Raw genomic sequence first — 21,350 nt, forward strand, 5'->3', positions numbered from 1 at the left:
CTGAGATCCATGTCTCCATCAACCCAGTAGGTGAAAATGTTCGAGATGGTTCCCCCTGGGCAGCACCCCATGATGAGGATAGCCATAGCTTGGACTGGCTTCAGAGAGAAGCTGATGACCAGGAGATAGGCAGTAAGAGGCATGAGCCCAAACTGGCAGAGCAGTCCCACAGCAATGCCCCAGGGTCTCCTGATGTGCGACCAGAGCCTCCGGATCTCCACAGAGCATCCCAAGGAGAACATGAGCAGGCCGATCATCACGGCTGACACCACTGTGAAAACAAGTTCCAGGTTCCCATAGACCTCCAGCCCCACTGGCAACTCCTCCTCTGAACTGTTGGCAGGGCAGGCTGAGCTGCTGGAACAGTTTGCTCTCATCTCCTTATTCCTTAAGGCAGCATTACAAATGAACATCTGCCGCGATGGCTGGGCAGGTCTATCCTGCCACGTTTTGTAATAATTCCAAGTCACACATGGAGGACCATTCCAATAGCTGTTGGCCAGTCAGGTGATTCATCCTAATCGGATCAATTTATTCACAAGTGGCATTATGAAAGTAATTATCATGGGCATGAAACATATAATAAATAATATTTACAATATTATTATAAATATATATATTATAAATATAATAAATAATATTATTTATAATAATATAATAACATATAATAAACTGTGGTAATTACTTTCCACTTCTGTTCTTACTCACCAGTGAATATTCAAGTGAAATGAGACAAGCAAACACTGTCAAGTGGAGCAACTGGTATGCCGTCAGAAATCACATTGTGTTCCAGGAGAGAGGTTGGATGGCAAGGCATAATTTCTCCAAGTTCAGTAGGGATTTCCAAAAGCTAGGAGGCAATGTTCTGCAGAGACAAAGGCTAACTCTGGAAAAAAGAAAGGCAGCTAAGCCAAAGCCACACCTCACAGCATTAGGAGAACTCTTCTGTTGAAGACATTAAAACAAAAGGCCAGTTAAGGAAATGTCAGGAGGGACTAAGGATAATTTCAAAAGAGCTTTGGAATTAGTCTCACTTTTTCTTCTTTCTATTTCTATTAGAATTTGTGTCTAAAGCCAATAATTAAACTCCTGTAAAAATAATGATATTTGCCTCATGAAACATGTGGAAACTCACTTCTGAACACAAAATAATTCAAGGGAGCTGTCACTTTCTTTTTGAGATGCCGCACCCCAGGTCTTGTAGTGAGGTCTGGGAATTCAGCAAAAAAAATGTAGTAAAGAGCTTGTCTGGAAGGCTGAAGACAGAGTCTGAGGTCAGCCTCTGACTGCAGTGGCCCAGGGCCCCTCTGTGTGCCTTAACCACATGGACACATGTTTTGTTGGCAAAACCAGACAAGGGAAATATAGTTCCATGAAACTGAAGCTCCAAAACAGCAGATGCCACACCCCTTCTCACAGAAAGCAGGAAGTATATTTGTTGGGACAAGGAGGGACACTAGCTATGCATTGTTTATTTTTGGATTTAGCAAATTATTTTCCATGACAAAATGCTCCAGGCATGTTTGCTGTATTAAAAACAAGTTGAATACAAATGTAAAATGAAATCTAACTATTTGCAGAAAGTATAAACTGCCTGAGGCAAACCCCCCTAAAAGCAGCTCTGAAGGTAGAACCTTGCTGGAGGTCATCAGAGGTCAGCATGAGGACCTGCTGCCACCAATTCTTGTTTTATGCCCGAGAACAAGCCAATGTCTACACCAAGCTTGGTGAGCCTGTCAGGAGGCAACCCAGAACCATCTATATTGTGTTCATACAGAGCCAAGCAGAGAAATGAACATTTAGGAGTGGGTTAGGTCTCTGGAAAGCTACGTGTTCCCAGCTAAATGATGCTGAGGGGTGGTCGAGCTGAGGAGAAATGGAGGAAGGAGAGAACTAACATTTTTTGAGCACCTACTAAGTGACAGAGGCATGCTAGGTACTTTACACATATGTGGCTGTGTCTGGTGAAGCAGAATTTTTTTTTTTAACCTTATTTAGTAAGAAGGTATCAGATTATTTCTGTCTGGGTAATGTCAAAAAGTCCCTTGGCTAAAAAAAAAAAAAAAGTCCCTTGGCAGTCCTTCTTTGTTCCTGAAATAATCACTTGAATGACCCTTCTTAATTATACAAATTTAGGTTTAGTAAGCCATTCCTGATAGATGACAGTGATAGGAACTTTGGTGATTTGCTTGGTACTCAGCTCTAATAGATTGGAGGAGGGGACTAAATTTGCAAAGTGGACTTAAGGAGTCTCCAAAGGGGAAGGTGTCCTTGGCCACTTGCCTTTTGAAATTCAGTGTTAGCAGAATTTCTCAAATGAATTAGGATGATTACAACTGAGGTCCACTGGTAGAAAATAAAATCTAATTACACATCCAGAAAGGAAGGATGTCTGGACGGGTGACAAGTTCCTCTGGATCCAGTTGTCTGGGCACAGATGTCACAGGGTGATACAGGACATACAACTGAGTATGTGGATGTAACCAGAAGAGAAGTAACCTTGAGAGGCCAAGCCTGGGCGCCACCAAGTTGTGTGCAAGGATCTGGACCAGAAGGGGCATGGCAGCAGTGGGTGAGGACCCACTGGCCTCAGTAGTACCAATTTATTCAACAGGTCCCAACAAAACAACAACAGCTGAGACCAGGGCCTACCAGTGGACTGGTTGGGCTTTTCTGAATTTCTCTCCATTTGGGGTTGAGAAGGAGCCTCCTTCGGAAGAGTAAGCACCTAGAGTTCTTAGTAAATTTGTAAAGGAGATTTTAAATAGGGGATCCCAAACATATTGACATGTAGAGATTCTAGTGATTAATTAGAAAATTTCAAAAGCCAAACTTATACCCCGTGCTAGCGAGGTGGATCATGAGATCCCACTGAATCTTCACATCCAAACTAAGAGGTATGTACTATCATTCCCCACTTCACAGATAAGGAAACAAAGGACTAGTGAGGCCTTTGTGATTAAGGTTATTAAGCAAGTAAGTTGTAACCCTGGGATATTAAATCCCAGTCTAATTCTCAGCTTGTCCTCATTTCCCTGGAGCACAGCAAAGTGGAAACAATGAAAGTAGTTGGCAGCATGATCATGCTGAAAAGACTGGCAACACTTAGACATAGCTCAGGGATAAAACACCACTATTTGCATTAAGATGGAGAAAGAAACCAGTTAATCCCTAATCTCTAAATTTTTCTCATATGTTCACAAGCTTAAAATGCACCTGAATATGTTCAACATATATGCACCTTAATTTTGAGATCCAATTCTACAAACCACAGGAAATGCTTCATGTATTTCTATTCTCCGCAGATAGAATTAGAGGTTAAAGATATTCTTCAGGAAAAGCCTGGTTTCTTCAGGTTGAGAATGTAAAGGCAGAAGGGAAAGTGCCAAAAAGAAAGGTGATTAAATATGGCTAAGGAATTGTTTGCCAAACTCTGAGAATTAGCACAACAGGAAACTTCTAGAAGCTTGAAGAACATAAAAAATCCACCTCCTATACAGTGATGGGAAAGTAAATTGGTACAGCCACTATGGAGAACAGTACAGAGGTTCCTTAAAAAATTAAAAATAGAGCTACCATATGACGCAGCAATCCCATTCCTGGGCATATATCCAGAGAAAACCATAATTCAAAAGGATGCATGTGGGCTTCCCTGGTAGCACAGTGGCTGGGAGTCTGCCTACCAGTGCAGGGGACAAGGGTTCAACCCTGCTCTGGGAGGATCCCACATGCTACGGAGCAACTGAGTCCATGCGCCACAACTACTGAGTCTGCGCTCTAGAGCCTGCGAGCCACAACTACTGAGCCCACATGCCACAACTACTGAAGCCCACGCGCCTAGAGCCCGTGCTCCACAACAAGAGAAGCCACCGCAATGAGAAGCCTGTGCACCGCAACTAAGGGTAGCCCCCACTTGCCACAACTAGAAAAAGCCTGCGCACAGCAACAAAAGACCAAACTCAGCCAAAAATAAATAAATAGATAAATAAATAAATTTTTTTTAAAAAAAGAAGATGCATGCACCCCGATGTTTATTGCAGCACTATTTACAATAGCCAGGACATGGAAGCAACCTAAATGTCCATCAACAGAGGAATGGATAAAGAAGATGTGGTACATATACACAATGGAATATTACTCAGCCTTAAAAAGGAATGAAATAGTGCCATTTGCAGAGACGTGGATGGACCGAGAGATTGTCATACAGAGTGAGATAAGTCAGAAAGAGAAAAACAAATATCATATAATATTGCTTACATGTGGAATCTAGAAAAATGGTAAAGATGAAATTATTTGCAAAGCAGAAGTAGAGTCACAGATGTAGAGAACAAATGAATGGTTACCAAGGGGGTAAGGGGGTGGGATGAATTGGGAGACTGGGACTGACATATATACACTGCTATGTATAAACTAGATAACTAATGAGAACCTGTAGTACAGCACAGGGAACTCTACTCAGTGCTCTGTGGTGACCTAAATGGGAAGGAAATATAAAAAGAGTGGGGGCTTTCCCTGGTGGTGCAGTGGTTAAGAATCCTCCTGCCAATGCAGGGGACACAGGTTCGAGCCCTGGTCTGGGAAGATCCCACATGCTGCGGAGCAACTAAGCCCGTGTGCCACAACTACCGAGCCTGTGCTCTAGAGCCCACGAGCCACAACTACCGAAGCCCATGCAGCACCACTACTGAAGCCTGTGCGCCTAGAGCCCATGCTCCGCAACAAGAGAAGCCACCACAAGGAGAAGCCTGCGCACCACAATGAAGAGTAGCCCCCGCTCACCACAACTAGAGAAAGCCCACGTGCAGCAACAAAGACCCAGCGCAGCCAAAAATAAATAATTTTTTTAAAAAAAAAGATCCTTTCCCAGAATTGAGGAAATGGCAGCCACATTAAAAAACAATAATTATAAAATAAATTAAAAATAAATTTAAAAAGAGTGGATATATGTATATGTATGACTGATTCACTTTGCTGCACAGCAAGAAACTAACACAACATTGTAAAGCAACTATACTCCAATAAAGATTAATTTTTAAAAAAAACTAAAAACAGAGTTACCATATGATCCAGCAATCCCACTCCTGGGCATATATCTGGACAAAACCATAATTTGAAAAGATACAGGCACCGCTGTGTTCATAATAGTACTATTTACAATAGCCAAGACATGGAAACAACCTAAATGTCCATTGACAAATGAATGGATAAAGAAGATGTGGTACATATATACAATGGAATATTACTCAGCCATAAAAAAACAATAAAATAATGCAGCAACATGGATGGCCCTAGAGATTATCCTACTAATTAAAGTCAGTCAGAAAGAGTAAGACAAATACCATATGATATCACTTATATGTGAAATCTAAAATATGACACAAATGAACTTATCTATGAAACAGACACACAGACATGGAGAACAGACTTGTTGTTGCCAAGGGGGAGGGGGAATGGGGGAGGGATGGATTGGGAGTTGGGATTAGTCTTACTATATAGTACAGGCAACTATATTCAATATCCTGTAATTAAACCATAATGGAAAAGAATATGAAAAAGAATATATGTATTATATATATATATAAAACTGAGTCATTTTCTGTACATCAGAGACCAACACAACATTGTAAATTGACTATATTTTAATAAAATCAATTTGGGGGACTTCCCTGGTGGTCCAGTTAAGACTCCATGCTTCCACTGCAGGGGGCATGGGTTCCATCCCTGGTTGGGGAATTAAGATCTCACATGCTGCGTGCAGTGCAGCCAAAAAAATGAAATGAAATGAAAATAAATAAAATAAAATAAAAACCCTATAGGGAGTTCCCTGGTGGCCTAGTGGTTAGGATTCCAGGCCGGGGTTCAATCCCTGGTCAGGGAACTGCAATCCCACAAGCCATGGTGCAGTGTGGCCAAAAAAAAAAAATCCTATAGGTTCCAAAAGAGTTTAGGGAAACTCATGAGAGATAGATCCAAAACAAAAGAAAATTAAAAGAAAATTATTTACTTAATCCAAAATTAAAATAAATTGGTGGTAAGGAAATAGACGGTTACATGACACAAGATAAAAAGCTATTTTTTTTTTTTTTTTTTTTTGCGGTACGCGTGCCTCTCGCTGCTGTGGCCTCTGCCGTTGTGGAGTGCAGGCTCCGGACGCGCAGGCTCAGCGGCCATGGCTCACAGGCCCAGCCGCTCCGCGGCATGTGGGATCTTCCCGGACCAGGGCACGAACCTGTGTCCCCTGCATCGGCTGGCGGACTCTCAACCACTGCGCCACCACGGAAGCCCCTAATTCTATATTTTGAAAAAAATCAAACCTTGGGAAGTCCCTCGTGGTCCAGTGGTTAAGACTCTGCCCAAGGCCCGGGTTCAATCCCTGGTTGGGGAACTAAGATCCCACAAGGGGCCGGGTGCAACCAAAATACAAAAACAAACCTTTTGATAGTATTGAAAAATACTATCACCTCTTGTCATGTGCATGATGAGCACCATAGTGTCAGGGATACAGCAGTTGTCAGGTGGGCGGGGAAGAGACTGAGGCCACAGCGTGAGGGACGCCCCAGCCCCTCTACGTCTATGTCTGGCAGAACCAGTGTGAGATAAAGAGACAACCCTTCCGAGCAGCCCAGAAAATCAAGAGTTTAGGCCGGACCTTTGAGCAGACACCAAGATAGTGAGGAGCCAGAAGAAAAGCACAGACTATGGCGCTGAAACGAATTAATAAGGAACTTAGTGATTTGGCCCATGACGCCCCAGCACAATGTTCTGCAGGTCCAGTTGGGGATGATGTTTCATTGACAAGTCACAATTATGGGACTTAATGACAACCCATATCAAGGTGGTGTATTCTTTTTGACAATTCATCTTCCTACAGACTATCCCTTCAAACCAGGTTGCATTTACCATAAGAATTTATCATCAAAATATCAACAGGAATGGCTACATTTGTTTTGACATTCTAAGATCACAGTTGTCACCTGCTTTAACTATTTTTCAAGTTCTTTTATCCATTTGTTCACTGCTGTGTGATCCAAACCCAGATGACCCCCTAATACCAGAGATTGCATGGATCTATAAGACAGACAGAGATAAGTACAACAGAATATCTCAGGAATGGACTCAGAAGTATGCCATGTGATGCTGCCTTAAGGTCAGAATAGCCCACATTACAGCTGGAACAAACTTTAAATTACTGTTCCTTTTTTGATTTTCTTATCCAGCTGCTCCCCTATCAGACCTTGTCTTTTTAAATTTTATTTTTTGTTTACCTCCCTCCATTCATTCACATGTTCATCTGAGAAGACTTAAGCTCTTCCAGCTTTGGACAATAACTGCTTTTAGAAACTGTAAAGTAGTTACAAGAGAACAGTGCCCAAGATTCAAAAATTTTTTAAAAATGGAGCATGTATATCACATGGCCAAAGTCTTCACTCTAATTTGGTTATAAGACTAAAACCATTACTCACAGCTCTAACATACTGAAGAAGCATTTGAGGAGGAGGGAGATGGATGCTCAGTTGTCACATCAAAGGAAGCAGCATTATTCTAGCAGCATCCATTCTTGTTTAAGTCTTCCACTGTTAGAGATTTGAGGTTACATGATGTACTTTATGCTCATAACTGATGTGGCTAGAGGATTGGTATTGAATTGATAGGATCAGCAAAACAGAAAATGTGATGTATTTTATGCATGTCAATAAAGGAATGGCCTGTTCTTGTTCTACAGAGAATGGAAATTGGAAGTCAAACACCCTTCATATTCCAAAATGGGGACTCAAACATCTTGTAATTTTCATTTAAATTGTTAGGTGGCTTGAAGCTATTAGTTAATCTATTTTCCAATAATATACTGTTTAATATAGCCCTGAATAAATGATGCAAGTTGTCAATGGATAAGTGATCAACTAATAGCTCTGCTGGTAATTGATTTATTTTTCTTCATTAAAGTTGCACAAACTGATAAAAAAAAATACTATCACCTCACAGAAAAAACCCAATACTTGAACAGAAAATTCACAAAACAGTTAACAAGGCTCGTAATCAACATCACTAATAATTTTTTAGATACATTAAGATAACGTGTTTCCTATAAATAAGAACGAAACAATTTTAAGGTGAATATTACTTGTTAGTAAATAAGAGTCGAGTGAAAGAGACATTCTCATATGCTGCAGGTAGGAGTGAAAATTCACACAACCTTTCTGGAAAAAATCTGGCAATATGTACTGATAACCTTGTCACTATATGTCTAAGAAGCTGTCATAATAAATAAGCTGCAATACTTGCAAAAATTTTATTATTACTATAAATGTTCCTGTTTATAATAGCACTGTTATTTATAAACACATTATTATTTATAACAGCATTATTATTTATAAAAGCAGAAAACTGGGAACAACTTAAATGCCCAAAGTGAGTCTAATTCTAAGTAAATTATGGTACCATGAGATATGGGAGTTCTTTAAAATGTAAACATTTTAACAGTGAGAAATGCTTATGTTAGAAGTGTGTAAGCAAGAGAAATCAAGATCAAATGGCATAGACAGACTGCTCCCAGCCATGTTAAAATAGCCCAGAAAGAGACCAAATCGAAAGGCTCCAAAGTCCTCATAGTGACTACTTCTGTATGTACGACTATGGATGATTTTTTTTTCTTCTTTATATGTTTCGTACTATCTTTGAAATGGCTATCAATTACTATTTTTGTAATCAAGAAAAGGGGAACTGAAAAAAAAAGGAGTAAAGATAGAGTAAGTTGTGGTTATTTCAAGCAGCTCCCTAAAAGTTGTTAACAACCTGATGACTCCAGGAGGAGCCAGACTGTTGAGATGATTCAACCATTGTCTTTGTTCGTAGGTTTCTATAAGAAAGGCTAACAAATACCAAAGTTTCCAGGTAAGAGATACCTGCAAAAATGGAATGCATGGGCATGGGAAGGACTAGAGATGGGCTGAGTAGGATCTAGAGAAGGGTGGTAATGGACTCCCAAAGGGGCTATACTGAAACAGCATCTGCTCCACCTTCAGGATAAAATAGCCAGAAGGGAAAATGAAGCAAGCTCATCAACACAACCAATTGGAAAGACCTGTTTACCCTGCACTGGTACCTTGCTATTTATAATAGTACTTACAGTCCTTTTCCCATGACCTTTTCTGGCCTCAGCTCATCAGATCAGACGTAGTTAAGATTATAGCCATAAACTCTCATAGCCTGTCTAAATCCTAGAATTATAAGAAGAACATCCACAAATTGTAACAAGTGTGATCATGGGGTTTGTCAGCCATGAAAGCAAACGTCTGATTCTGATTTTCTGTGATAATAACAGTAACAACAACTACCATTTACTGAGTTCTTCCTAAAAATGCCAGGCCTTGTGATAGTTCCCTTATATATGAAGGGTAACAGAATCTGCCACCCCAAAATATGCCACTTTGGCATAAGGATTATTTTGAACGAAGGCAATTAAAAGAAGCAGATACAAGAAGAGTTCCTTACCCTCCCCCTATTTGCCTAAAAGCAGGACATAAATATGTAAAAGTGTCTCCTCTCCCCTCTCTACCAGGAAGGACAGCAGTTAATCACTGGAGACAACTCTAGACCCTTATCAGCCCAGAGGAACCTACCTAACAAAACTTTGCTACCACTGGTTTCCCCATATATTTGCCTTCTCACCCCTAGAAACTCAAAGTCCTTTTCCTTTGTCTTGTCATGTCTTTAAAAATGTGTTGTTCTGGACTTCCCTGGTGGCACAGTGGTTAAGAATCCGCCTGCCAAATGCAGGGGACACGGGTTCGAGCCCTGGTCCGGGAAGATCCCACATGCCACGGAGCAACTAAGCCCGTGTGCCACAACTACTGAGACTGCGCTCTAGACCTTGCGAGCCACAACTACTGAAGCCCATGCGCCTAGAGCCTGTGCTCTGCAACAAGAGAAGCCACCGCGATGAGAAGCCCACGCACCACAACAAAGAGTAGCCCCCCCCACTGCAACTAGAGAAAGCCCACACGCAGCAATGAAGACCCAATGCAGCCAAAAATTAATTAATTAATTATTTTTAAAAATGTATTGTTCTTTTAAGGTGAAGTTCTAACCATCTCTTTGAGTCACTCATTTCTGAGTGCTCCCATGTATATGTGTGACGCATATGTTAATAAACTTGTTTTTCTCTTATTAATCTGTCTGTAGTCTAACTTACAAGGTCCCAGCTGGAGAACCCAAGACGGAGAGAGAAAAAGATTTTTTTCTCCCCTACACATATTTAATCCATCCAACAACCCTGTCATGCAGGCACCATTATTACCCTCATTTACCTGCGAATGTTGAGAGGCTTATAGAGGTTAAACAACCTGTCATGGGCTAAGCTAGTAAATGACAAGGCAAGATGATGGAAATCAACTCCAGGGCTCATACTGTATATGAAAAATTAATAAAAGTTCATAAGTTTCCCTTGTATAAAATATTATTCTTGCTACTCAAACTAAATATCACATCCTGGTCGCTATTATTCACCTTCCTAAACCCTTAACTCATGTGCTTTATCAGGTGCTGAATACAGGTGCACAGTAAACATGTGTTAACTGACATTATGAAAGAATAATATCCATGCTAAAAAGGTAATATCCTGATTTACATGTCTGAATAACTCTTTTATTTTGAAATAATTACCTGATTCAAACATTCATGATCTTAAATACAAAGAATATTTCCCAGCACTCACTGTGGGTTATAAGCTACTTTATAGTGTCCTCTCTAAAAAAATACATAAGCAAAATAGATCCTTGACCTCAACAATCAACCCCCAAACATGGGTGGAACCAGGCAAATCAGACATTTTACAGTCATGATGAAAGAGGCCATTTATCCCTTCTTTATATACTTTCAACAGAGGTTAAACCCCAAAGCTATGGCTATTTTTTCTCTACTCTCAATTCCTAGGCCAGGAGGTCACGTACCTAGTACAATAGCCAAAATTAATCAAAATAAAGAGTGCTGCTGAGCTCAGGTATTTCATAGGAAAATCAGGGATCAATCTCAAGCATCTGGTACAAATTTCTAGGTTTTTGATCTGACCATTTCTAGCTGCTATGCCTGGGACATTTAAGTGCTCAACAAATATCAGCTATTGTGTTATTATTAGTTATTATTATTAATAACATCTGTTACATATAACCCAAAAAAATAACTGTCAGTATCAAAAATAAATAAATTCTTCTTTGCTCCTGCTTCCAATTTTCTGATTTGCTTTTCAAAGACTTTTGTTAGTAAAATTTAGTGATTTCTTTCAAATGCTAAAGCCATGCAATTCCATAATGAAAGGAGACCACCATATGAAACAGTTCTCCTCTTCTCTTGAAGGAAATGAAGTCAGCTACTTCCACTATGTATGTAAAGTAATTTTGATACTGTTAAACTGCAGTGATCAAGTTCTGACAATTACTCTTGTGGGAACACCCAAGGTCTGATGCAACAGAGCTCCTGGGAAAGGAGGTGGTACAGGTAATGAAGCCCAGGAAATGTTTGGTCGTTTGTTAGGTTCAGGTTATTCTTTTCTTAGCTGCTCTACATACGTGGTGAGAGCAAGAAACTAAGTTTCAACAGGAAATATCCATATGGTGAGCAATCTCTAAAACAATGAGAGAGGGAGTTTGTTTTTGGCATTTGGAAGAAGTTATTTTGACAGAGTTGATTCAATGTAGGAAAAATGGCACCTACACTTGCAGTGCATGAAGGAGGTTACACCTACATTCCAATACTGTGAAAGTCTCAAAGTGAAAAACAAGTCTTTAGAGTGGAGGTAGATGCTTTAAAGAGAAGGAGAGGGATTGAAACTAAAAGGAGCACATGAATGGAGGGTAGGAGCCTATTAGTAGAAAATTCCAAAATAGACTGAGATGCCTGGTACATTGGCAACTTTTTCCTTCTCTAGGGATCAATTAAGAGTAATAGATTATGCCCATAATTATAAATAAAGTAAGCCAAGGTCACTAGGTTCTTTTCATAGGTTGTATCTGTTCTGAGGGACAACGAAAACATCTCTAAGTCTCCCTGTCAATGCCTTTATCGTCTTGTTTCCTACCCCTTTAACTCCCAAATGAAGCAAAAGAAAATTGTAATTGGATTTCACCTTGGGCTCCATAATATTGGATTGGTGGCTCAATGAAGTCTGAATAGATTCAGCAACTCCTCTGCTGTCTGTCCCCAAATACCAAGGAAGGAATGGTAGCTTTGTGACCTAAGACCATCTATCTACAAGATGGTCTTGTATGTAGTTATCTTGTTCTCTCTCCATCATGGTATAATAATTGTGTTAGAGTTAATGGCATATTATTTAGCTATTGGTTGCAAGATCCAGACTAAAGACAAGGACTGTGTATCACCCTGAAATCCTGGACTTGCAGCTGATGCAGTAGCTGGATATGATTTTGAGGAATAAGTGAGTGGGTTTATATACGGAAAGAAGGTGTGAATGAATGTGAGTAGTCAAAAAGGTACTGGAGACATCTATTCATTCTGCCCAGCATTCATTCTCCTCCTGCCATAGTAAAATAGCATGGCATTTCTTTTGGGGAAATACCCCACCTCATGATTCACAGCCATGCAGTTTGACCCAAACTTCTGTTTCAGCAATGTACCCCGAGTAGCTTAAACCAATCAGCTAAATCAGGGTTTCAGCCTTGGAACTACTGACGTTTGGGGCTCTATGTTATGGGGGGCTGTCCTGTGTATTGTAGAATATTTAGCAGTATCGCTGGGCTCTACCCACTAGATGCCTTTATGATACCCTACAGTTAAGATAACCAAAAATATTTCTAGGCATTGCCAAATGTCCCCTGAGGGGGAGAGGGAGGAGGGAAAAAAATCACCCCTCATAGAGAACCACTGAGCTAAACTCACCCCTCATTTTACTAATCAGGGTCCTTGATTTCAAAAAATTAATAACATTGGGCTTCCCTGGTGGCGCAGTCATTGAGAGTCCGCCTGCTGATCCAGGGAACACAGGTTCGTGCCCTGGTCCAGGAAGATCCCACATGCCGCGGAGCGGCTGGGCCCGTGAGCCATGGCCGCTGAGCCTGCGCGTCTGGAGCCTGTGCTCCACAACGGGAGGGGCCACAACAGTGAGAGGCCCGCGTACCAGAAAAAAAAAAAATTAATAACAGGTATACCTGATTTAGTATTTATTATACATGAGGAATTGCTCAAATAATCCTCAGCAGCTCCATGATATCGTGTACTAGTTAGGGTAAAGATAAGGTTTATATAACAAAGAGATCCCAAAATGCAATGGCTTAGAGAACAAGGACATTTCTCTCATATTCAATGGTCTTGATGTAAGTAGCACATGTTAGTGGAATTCTACAGTCATTTAAGGACCCAAGCCCCTTCCATTTTGTTGTCTATTTGGTCCACATTATCATTGTCTACATGGCCAAAGCTGGATGACCATCACATCAGGGTTCCACCCACCAAGAAAAGGAAAAGGTAATGGAGGAAGTATACACAATGCCTTTCAAGGTTCAGATGTGAAACTGGTACACATTACTGTCATACGTTCCATTGGCAAGAACTTAGCTGCATCCCCACACTTAATTATAAGTCAACCAGCAAATATGGCCTTGCTGCACTGTCATGTTCTCAGCTACAACACAACTGTGGATTGAATGTTTGTGTTCCCCAAAATTCATGTTGAATCCCTAATCCTTACTGTGATATTATTTGGAGGTAGGGCCTTTGGGAGGTATTTAGGTCATGATGGTGGAGCCCTCATGAATGAGATTAGTGCCCTTATGAGAAACAGGAGAGATGATCTCTTTCTCTGTCATGTGAGGACAGAGCAAAAGGTGACCATCTGTAAACCAGGAAATGGGCACTCACTAAGAATCTGACAATGCTGGCACCCTGACCTTGGACTTCCAGCCTCCAGAAATGTGAGAAATAAACGTTCATTGTCTAAGCCACCCAGTCTTTGGTATTCTGTTATAGCAGCTTGAACTGACTTAAAAAATACCCTAGCTTTGAAAGAAGGGGAAATAATTTTGGTAGAAAACTAGCAGTCTCTACATATTACCATGTTACAAATGAGGAAAGCAAGGTACAGAGCTAAGGTAACTTGCCCAATGCCATATGGCTGGCAAGTGGGACTGGAACACAAGCAGATAATTCCAGAGCCCATGATCTTAAACACTATATCACTACTTTTCAAATCTCTGAATGATAACCTAAAATAAGAAAAGCACTTTACTTAGCAACTTAGTACACATATGTGTATATCTGTACACGTTACATGTGTGTATGTTTCATGAAACAATCCCTACCCTTACCACAGTCAATGAACACTAATGTTTCTATTCGATTCTATACTATTTCATTTTTTAAATGTTGGTCATACCCACTAAATTGATTTCATAACCCTCCAAGTACTGTGATTAACAGTATGAAAACAGTACACTACACTCAATTCTAGTAGGAGAATTAGAATTTGTTGGAAGGCCATTGGAGAGCTCACGGTATGAACTGTATGAATAAGAAGGCTAGAAAATAAGATTCAGAAAACAGGTAGGTCCAAGGACTTCAGGAAACCCAGAATCACAGCTAAAATCTTGTCATGGGAAGGGTCTGTTAAGATGCACCTGACACCACTGTTGATGTTACTTCCACCTCTGCCTCTGGACACTGGATGCATGACACTGTCACTGAAATCAATGCCAAACCAGCCTGGCTTCTGTGTCTCTCTCACTCCAGATTCAATATCCCAGGAGGAAGCATCCAGTTGGCATATTTTGGCCACATGCTTATGCCCAGGCTCTTGGGATCAGGTAGAGCAAGAACCTGGCTTTTCAGCTCACAAAACCACAGAAATGAGGTTAGATTCTGGGCAGTCCAAAAATGAACAAACAAAAAGGCAAATGTCCAATATATTCATAAACCACTAGAAGAAGCATATATTGGTACAGTCACTTGGAGAGCAATTTGGCATTATGTTGTAGAACTAATATATGTATCCTATGATGCAGAAATTCCATTTCTAGGCATAGAGTCTGGATTGAAATTCCCACACAATGTGCATAAAGAGACATGTTTAAGTATGTTCACTGAAGCATTATCTATAATAATGAAAACGGGAAACAAGCTAAAGATTTATCACTTTAAAAATGGACAAGACTGGGTCTTGCTCATCTTTAAATTCTAGCACCAAGCACTGCTGACAGATTATCAGAATCAAATAAATATTTATTGAAATGAACAACAGTTGAATGAACTGCCAATCAGAAATTATCCAGTGAGTGATATGCAGGACTGGACCGAAATATTCACAGATCCTTTAGAAGAAAGCATCATGTGGTGCAAAAAAATTTATGTTTTAGGTTATGAAAAAGCTTCTGCTTGTGCAACCTAGGACAAGGTGTTTAACCCCTGGGCCTCAATTTCCTTGTCTATAAATAAGAGGATTAATGGGATAAGGGATCCTGGATGTGTAGTGTAGGGCTTCCCAACCATTGGGTGCAATGCTGCACTGTGACTAAATGATGCACATGGCAAGGAGGTGATCCCTCAGCCTTTGGGTTGCCTAGAGCCCCTGGGCCAGTCACCTCTGGCCTTGAGCAACCTCATTCATCTTTTACTCCAGGATAAAATATTATAATTTTCTACATGTGCCATGACATGAAAACTGTTCAGAAGCACTAGCACCTTGCAGTCCCTGGCTCATAGAATACATTCAGTGAATGTTGGTTCCCACCACTTTCTGATGGAATGTGAGGCTCTCTCAGGATTTATTATCTACCAGAGTCATATGAGATCTAAAATGATGCGGGTCTTGCCAGATCGCCTGGAAGTGGCGCTCCTAAAAGTCACAAAGGATTTAAGAATGGTATCAATATGTTCTTCATACAGAAGACCACCTGGGAACTGTCCAAATACACAGAACAAAAGTCACGGGGTCTAGAGTGAGCCAAATGAGGGAAGGCAAAGAAATGTGCTTCAATCTTACCTCCTAAATTTCACCTTGACTCAGACCATCTTTTTTCCTACTCTGTCTCAAGAAGATCTTATCTGTCTTGTATGTTATCACACATAAAGTTGCTGACAAGGAACACTTTTCTATTCTGGGTGTTTCCTTCTGCCCCCTTATTCACTCCACCCCAAGGGAAGAGGAGCTAACTGATAAGTTTGGAGGGAGAAAGTGGGCACATGTGGCCCAATTTCTTCACTCTTTCTTCCCCTTGGAAGCTAACATCCTAGAGAAACCATATGTTCTTAACTCGGCACACAGTACACTTATTGGAAATCACCCTGCTGCCCAGAAGGCCTGCTGTGGCCCAGGGCTGCCAGTAATGAAATGAGGAAATCTGTCTCATTCCAAATTCCTACTTGCCCCATACCAGCCATATTCTCTGATATGAGCTTTCTCAATAGGTCATACAGGCAGCCAGGCCAAACTGGACCAAGCAGATGGCTTAACAGCACAGGTTTCTGGAAAAGGTTGTACTTTGAATTCACACAGATCTAAAATCGCATCTCAGTTCCACTCCTTGAAAAGCTGTGTCACCTTGGGGAAGTTACATATCCTTCATCTAGCCCCCGATTCCTTCAAAACTAAAATAAGGATTTGAAAATAGGCCAGTTAAACATACACCTACTATACAACCTAGCCATTCCTCTCCTTGAAGTATCCACCCAAGAGAAATTAAAACATATGTCCATACAATGCTCAGAGCAGCTTCATTTGTAAGCACTCAACTGGAAACAACGCACATGTTTATCAATGAGTTCATGGATAAACAAAGTGGTACATTCATACAATAGAATACCACTCAGCAATAAAAAGGAACATATACGCAACAACACGGATAACTCTTAAAATAATTATGCTGAGCAAAAGAAGCCAGACTAAAAAAAAAGTATATATTGTATTTTTGCATTTATATAAAATTTTCAAAATTACAAATCAATCTATAGTACCAGGAAGCAGCTAGATCAGTGGTTCCCTGGGGGAGGCGGGGGATGGGAGAAGAACAATGAGAAAGGATGAATTAAGAAGGGTACAAGAAAACTCTTGAGGGGATGGATATGTTCATTATCTTAATTGTTATGATGATCCTACAGGTGTCAAAGCTCATCAAATTGTACTTTAAATATGTGCAGTTTATGGTATAGCCAAAGACACCCCAATAAAACTGGGGGAAAAATGTGTGTCAAAGCATATATAGGGAAGAAACAGCAGGAATCAAATCCCCTAATCACTCTTCAAAAGTGGCACATTTTCAATCAGCTATACTTCAGTAAAAAAAAAAATGTGTTTTTTTTAAATCAAAAAACTTCTGGCCAGGCTCACCAAGAAGAAAAGAGAGAGGACCCAAACAAATAAAATAAGAAATAAAAGGTGAGAAATAACAATCAATACCACAGAAATATAAAAAATATAAGAAAATACTATGAACAGTTATATGCCAACAAAATGGACAACCAAGAAGAAATGGACAGGTTTCTAGAAACATACAGCCCACCAAAATTGAATCAAGAAGAAATAGATAAACTGAACACACCAATCACTAGAAGTGATATAGAATCTGTAATTTAAAAACTCCCTACAAACAAAAGCCCAGGACCAGATGGCTTCACAGGCAAATTCTACCAAACATACAGAGAAGAACTTACACCTATCCTTCTCAAACTCTTCCAAAAGATTGAAGAGGAGGGAGCACTCCCAAAGTCATTTTATGAAGCTATCATCACCCTAATACTAAAATCAGACAGAGACACTACCAAAAAAGAAAAGTACACGCCAATATCTTTGACGAATATCAATGCAAAAATCCTCAACAAAATATTAGTAAACATGAGGACATGGGGAGGGGGAAAGGTAAGCTGGGACAAAGTGAGAGAGTGGTATGTACATATATACACTACCAAACGTAAAACCGATAGCTAGTGGGAAGCAGCCGCATAGCACAGGGAGATCAGCTCAGTGCCTTGTGACCACCTAGAGGGGCAGCATAGGGAGGGTGGGAGGGAGGGAGACGCAAAAGGGAAGAGAATGGGGATATATGTATATGTATAGCTGATTCACTTTGTTATAAAGCAGAAACTAACACACCATTGTAAAGAATTATACTCCAATAAAGATGTTAAAAAATAAAAAATAAAAAAAATTCGCAAACAGAATCCAACCACACATAAAAAGAATCATATGCCATGATCAAGTTGGATTCATTCCAGGGTCACAAGGATGGTTCAAAATATGCAAATCAATCAATGTGATACACCACATCAACAAAAGAAAAGACAAAAACTACATGATCATCTCAATAGATGTAGAAAAAACTTTTGAAAAAATTCAAAATCCATTCATAATAAAAACTCTCACAAAAGTGGGTACAGCAGGAACATATCTCAACAAAATAAAAATCATTTATGACAAACCCACAGCCAACATAATACTCAATGGTGAAAAGCTGAAAGCCTTCCCACTAAATTCTGGAACAAGACAAGGATGCCCACTCTCACCACTTCTATTCAACATAACATTGGAAGTCCTAGTCACAGTTATCAGATAAGAAAAAGAAATAAAAGGTATCTGAGTTGGAAGAGAAGAGGTAGAACTGTCATTATATGCAGATGACATGATACTCTATTTAGAAAACCCTAATGACTCCACACAAAAATTATTAGAACTGATAAATGAATTCAGAAAGGTAGCAGGATACAAAATTAATATACAAAAAATCTGTTGCATTTCTTTACACTAACAATGAAATATCAGAAAGAGGAAGTTTTAAAAATCCTATTTAAAAATCACATCAAAAAAAAAAACCCTAAGAATAAATGTAACCAAGGAGTTGAAAGAATTATATGCTGAGAATTATAAAACACTGATAAGTGAAACTAAAGATGATTCAAAGAAATAGAAAGATATCCCATGCTCTTGGATTGGAAGAATTAACATTGTTAAAATGGCCATACTATCCAGAGCAAGATACAGATTTAATGCGATCCCTATCAAATTACCCATGACATTTTTCACAACTAGAACAAATAATCGTAAAATTTATATGGAACAACAAAAGACCTGGAATTGCCAAAGCAATCCTGAGGAAAAAGAAAAAACACTGAAGGCATAACCCTCCCAGACTTCAGACAATACTACAAAGCTAAAGTAATCAAAAAAGCATGGTATTGGCACAATGACAAACATATAGATCAATGGAACAGAATAGAGAGCCCAGAAATAAACCCACACACCTATGGTTCACTAATCTTTGACAAAGGAGGCAAGAATATAAAATGGAAAAAAGACAGTCTCTTCAGCAAGTGGTGTTTGGAAAGCTGGATAGCCACATGAAATCAATGAAAGAACACTCCCTCACACCATACCCAAAAATAAAATTGAAATGGCTTAAAGACTTAAATATAAGACATGACTCTATAAAACTCCTAGAAGAGAACATAGGCAAAACATTCTCTGACATAAATCGTACCAATATTTTCTTAGATCAGTCTCCCAAAGCAAAAGAAATAAAAGAAAAATAAACAAATGGGACCTAATCAAACTTATAAGCTTTTGCACAGCAAAGGAAACCATAAACAAAACAAAAAGACAACCTATGGATTGGGAGAAAAAATTTGCAACAGTGTGACCAACAATGGATTAACTTCCAAAATATACAAACAGCTCATACAGCTGAATGTCAAAAACAAAACAAAAAAAACCCAAACAACCCAATCAAAAAAATGGGCAGAAGACCGAAACAGACATTTCTCCAAAGAAGACATACAGATGGCCAACAGGCACATGAAAAGATGCTCAACATCATTAATTATTAAAGAAATGCAAATCAAAACTACAGTGAGGTATCACCATCATTGTAGTCACAAAGGCCATCATTAAAAAGTCAACAAATAACAAATGCTGGAGAGGGTGTGGAGAAGAGGGAACACTCCTACACTGTTGGTAGGAACGTAAATTGGTACAGCCACTATGGAAAACAGTATGGAGGTCCCTTTAAAAACTAGAAATAGAGTTACCATATGATCCAGCAATCCCACTCCTGGCCATATATCCAGAAAAGATGAAAACACTAATTTGAAAAGATACATGCACCTCAATGTTCATAGCAGCACTATTTACAATAGCCAAGAAATGAAAGCAACCTAAGTGTCCATCAACAGATGAATGGACAAAGAACATGTGGTATATATATACATTGAATATTACTCAGCCATAAAAAAGAATGAAATACTGCCATTTGCAGCAACATGGATGGACCTAGGGATTATGATATTAAGTGAAGTAAGTCAAAGACAAATATTATATGATATCACATATATGTGGAATCTAAATAATATTACAAATGACCTTATTTACAAAGCAGAAACAGACTCACAGACATAGAAAACAAATTTATGGTTACCAAAGGGGAAAGGAGGGGAGGGATAAATTAGGGTTTGGGATTAACAGATACACACTACTGTATATAAAGCAGATAAACAACGAAGACCTATGGTATAGCAGAGGGAACATATTCAATATCTTGTAATAACCTATAATGGAAAATAATCTGAAAAAAATATATATGTATATATAACTGAGTCACTTTGCTGTACACCTGAAACTAACACAACATTGTAAGTCAACTATACTTCAATTAAAAAAAAGAAATTGAAAAAAAAAAAAAAAAAGAAATTGTACTAGATGTACAATGGAATACTACACAGTAGTGAAAATGAACAAATTGCAGCTTCATGCAACAATGTGGAACCATCTCACAGACACGATTGTTGAGCAAAATTAAAGAGACACTAAAGAGTACATGCTGTATGACTCCACTTATATAAAGTTCAAAAACAGGTTAAACTATACGAGTCCCTGTTCGTCTAGTGGCTAGGATTCAGCACTCTCACCACCGAGGCCTGGATTTGATTCCCAGTCACGAAACAGATCCTACTTCAAGCCGCCACAAAATATCAAAACCACATTAGAAAACACAACAGCACTGAAGTCTTTCACAAAACAAAAGAATTAAAGTTTCAGAAGGAAAAAAGTATTAACTGGGAGGGGGCGTGAGGGAGACTGCTAGGTGCTGGGAATGTTCTTGATTCAAATGTTCAAGATTCAAATATCTTGATCTGGATGGTGGTTACATGGTGGTATGGTGGTACACATATGTAAAAATGTAGGGCTTCCCTGGTGGCACAGTGTTTAAGAATATGCCTGCCAACGCAGGGAACACGGGTTCCAGCCCTGGTCCGGGAAGATCCCACATGCCGTGGAGCAACTAAGCCCATGCACCACAACTACTGAGCCCGTGTGCCACAACTACTGAAGCCCACGCACCTAGAGTCTGTGCTCCACAACA

The 21,350-nt window shown here is 39.6% G+C and overlaps 2 protein-coding genes and 1 pseudogene across 6 annotated transcripts in view; 1 reads left to right on the forward strand and 2 right to left on the reverse strand.

Moving 5' to 3' along the window:
• Positions 1-1,410, reverse strand: part of SLC10A6 (solute carrier family 10 member 6) — a 32,919-nt gene extending 31,509 nt beyond the window's left edge. The window contains exons 1-2 of one of the 3 annotated variants that reach the window (XM_022561668.2): positions 709-1,410; positions 1-517 (exon numbers count right to left, since the gene is read on the reverse strand). In XM_022561668.2, coding sequence (XP_022417376.1) covers positions 1-413 — 413 coding nt within the window. In that variant the 5' untranslated portion in view covers positions 414-517; positions 709-1,410. The remainder of the gene's footprint in view (positions 518-708) is intronic. The other 2 variants (XM_089912257.1, XM_089912258.1) reach the window with 2 other exon arrangements.
• LOC149749194 (ubiquitin-conjugating enzyme E2 D3 pseudogene) lies at positions 252-16,975 on the forward strand (annotated as a pseudogene).
• The window catches only part of C5H4orf36 (chromosome 5 C4orf36 homolog), a 26,638-nt gene continuing 18,536 nt past the window's right edge, over positions 13,249-21,350 (reverse strand). For all 3 annotated transcript variants that reach the window (XM_022561654.3, XM_022561655.2, XM_089912260.1), the window contains one exon: positions 13,249-21,350. This exon is cut by the window's right edge and continues 11,778 nt beyond it. The gene's annotated coding sequence lies outside the window, so the exon portion shown is untranslated.

The sequence above is a fragment of the Delphinapterus leucas genome, chromosome 5, assembly GCF_059928025.1.
Source record: "Delphinapterus leucas isolate spDelLeu-1000000601 "Yukka" chromosome 5, BTC_Dleu_Yukka2, whole genome shotgun sequence".
NCBI classification, from domain to species: Eukaryota; Metazoa; Chordata; class Mammalia; order Artiodactyla; family Monodontidae; genus Delphinapterus; species Delphinapterus leucas.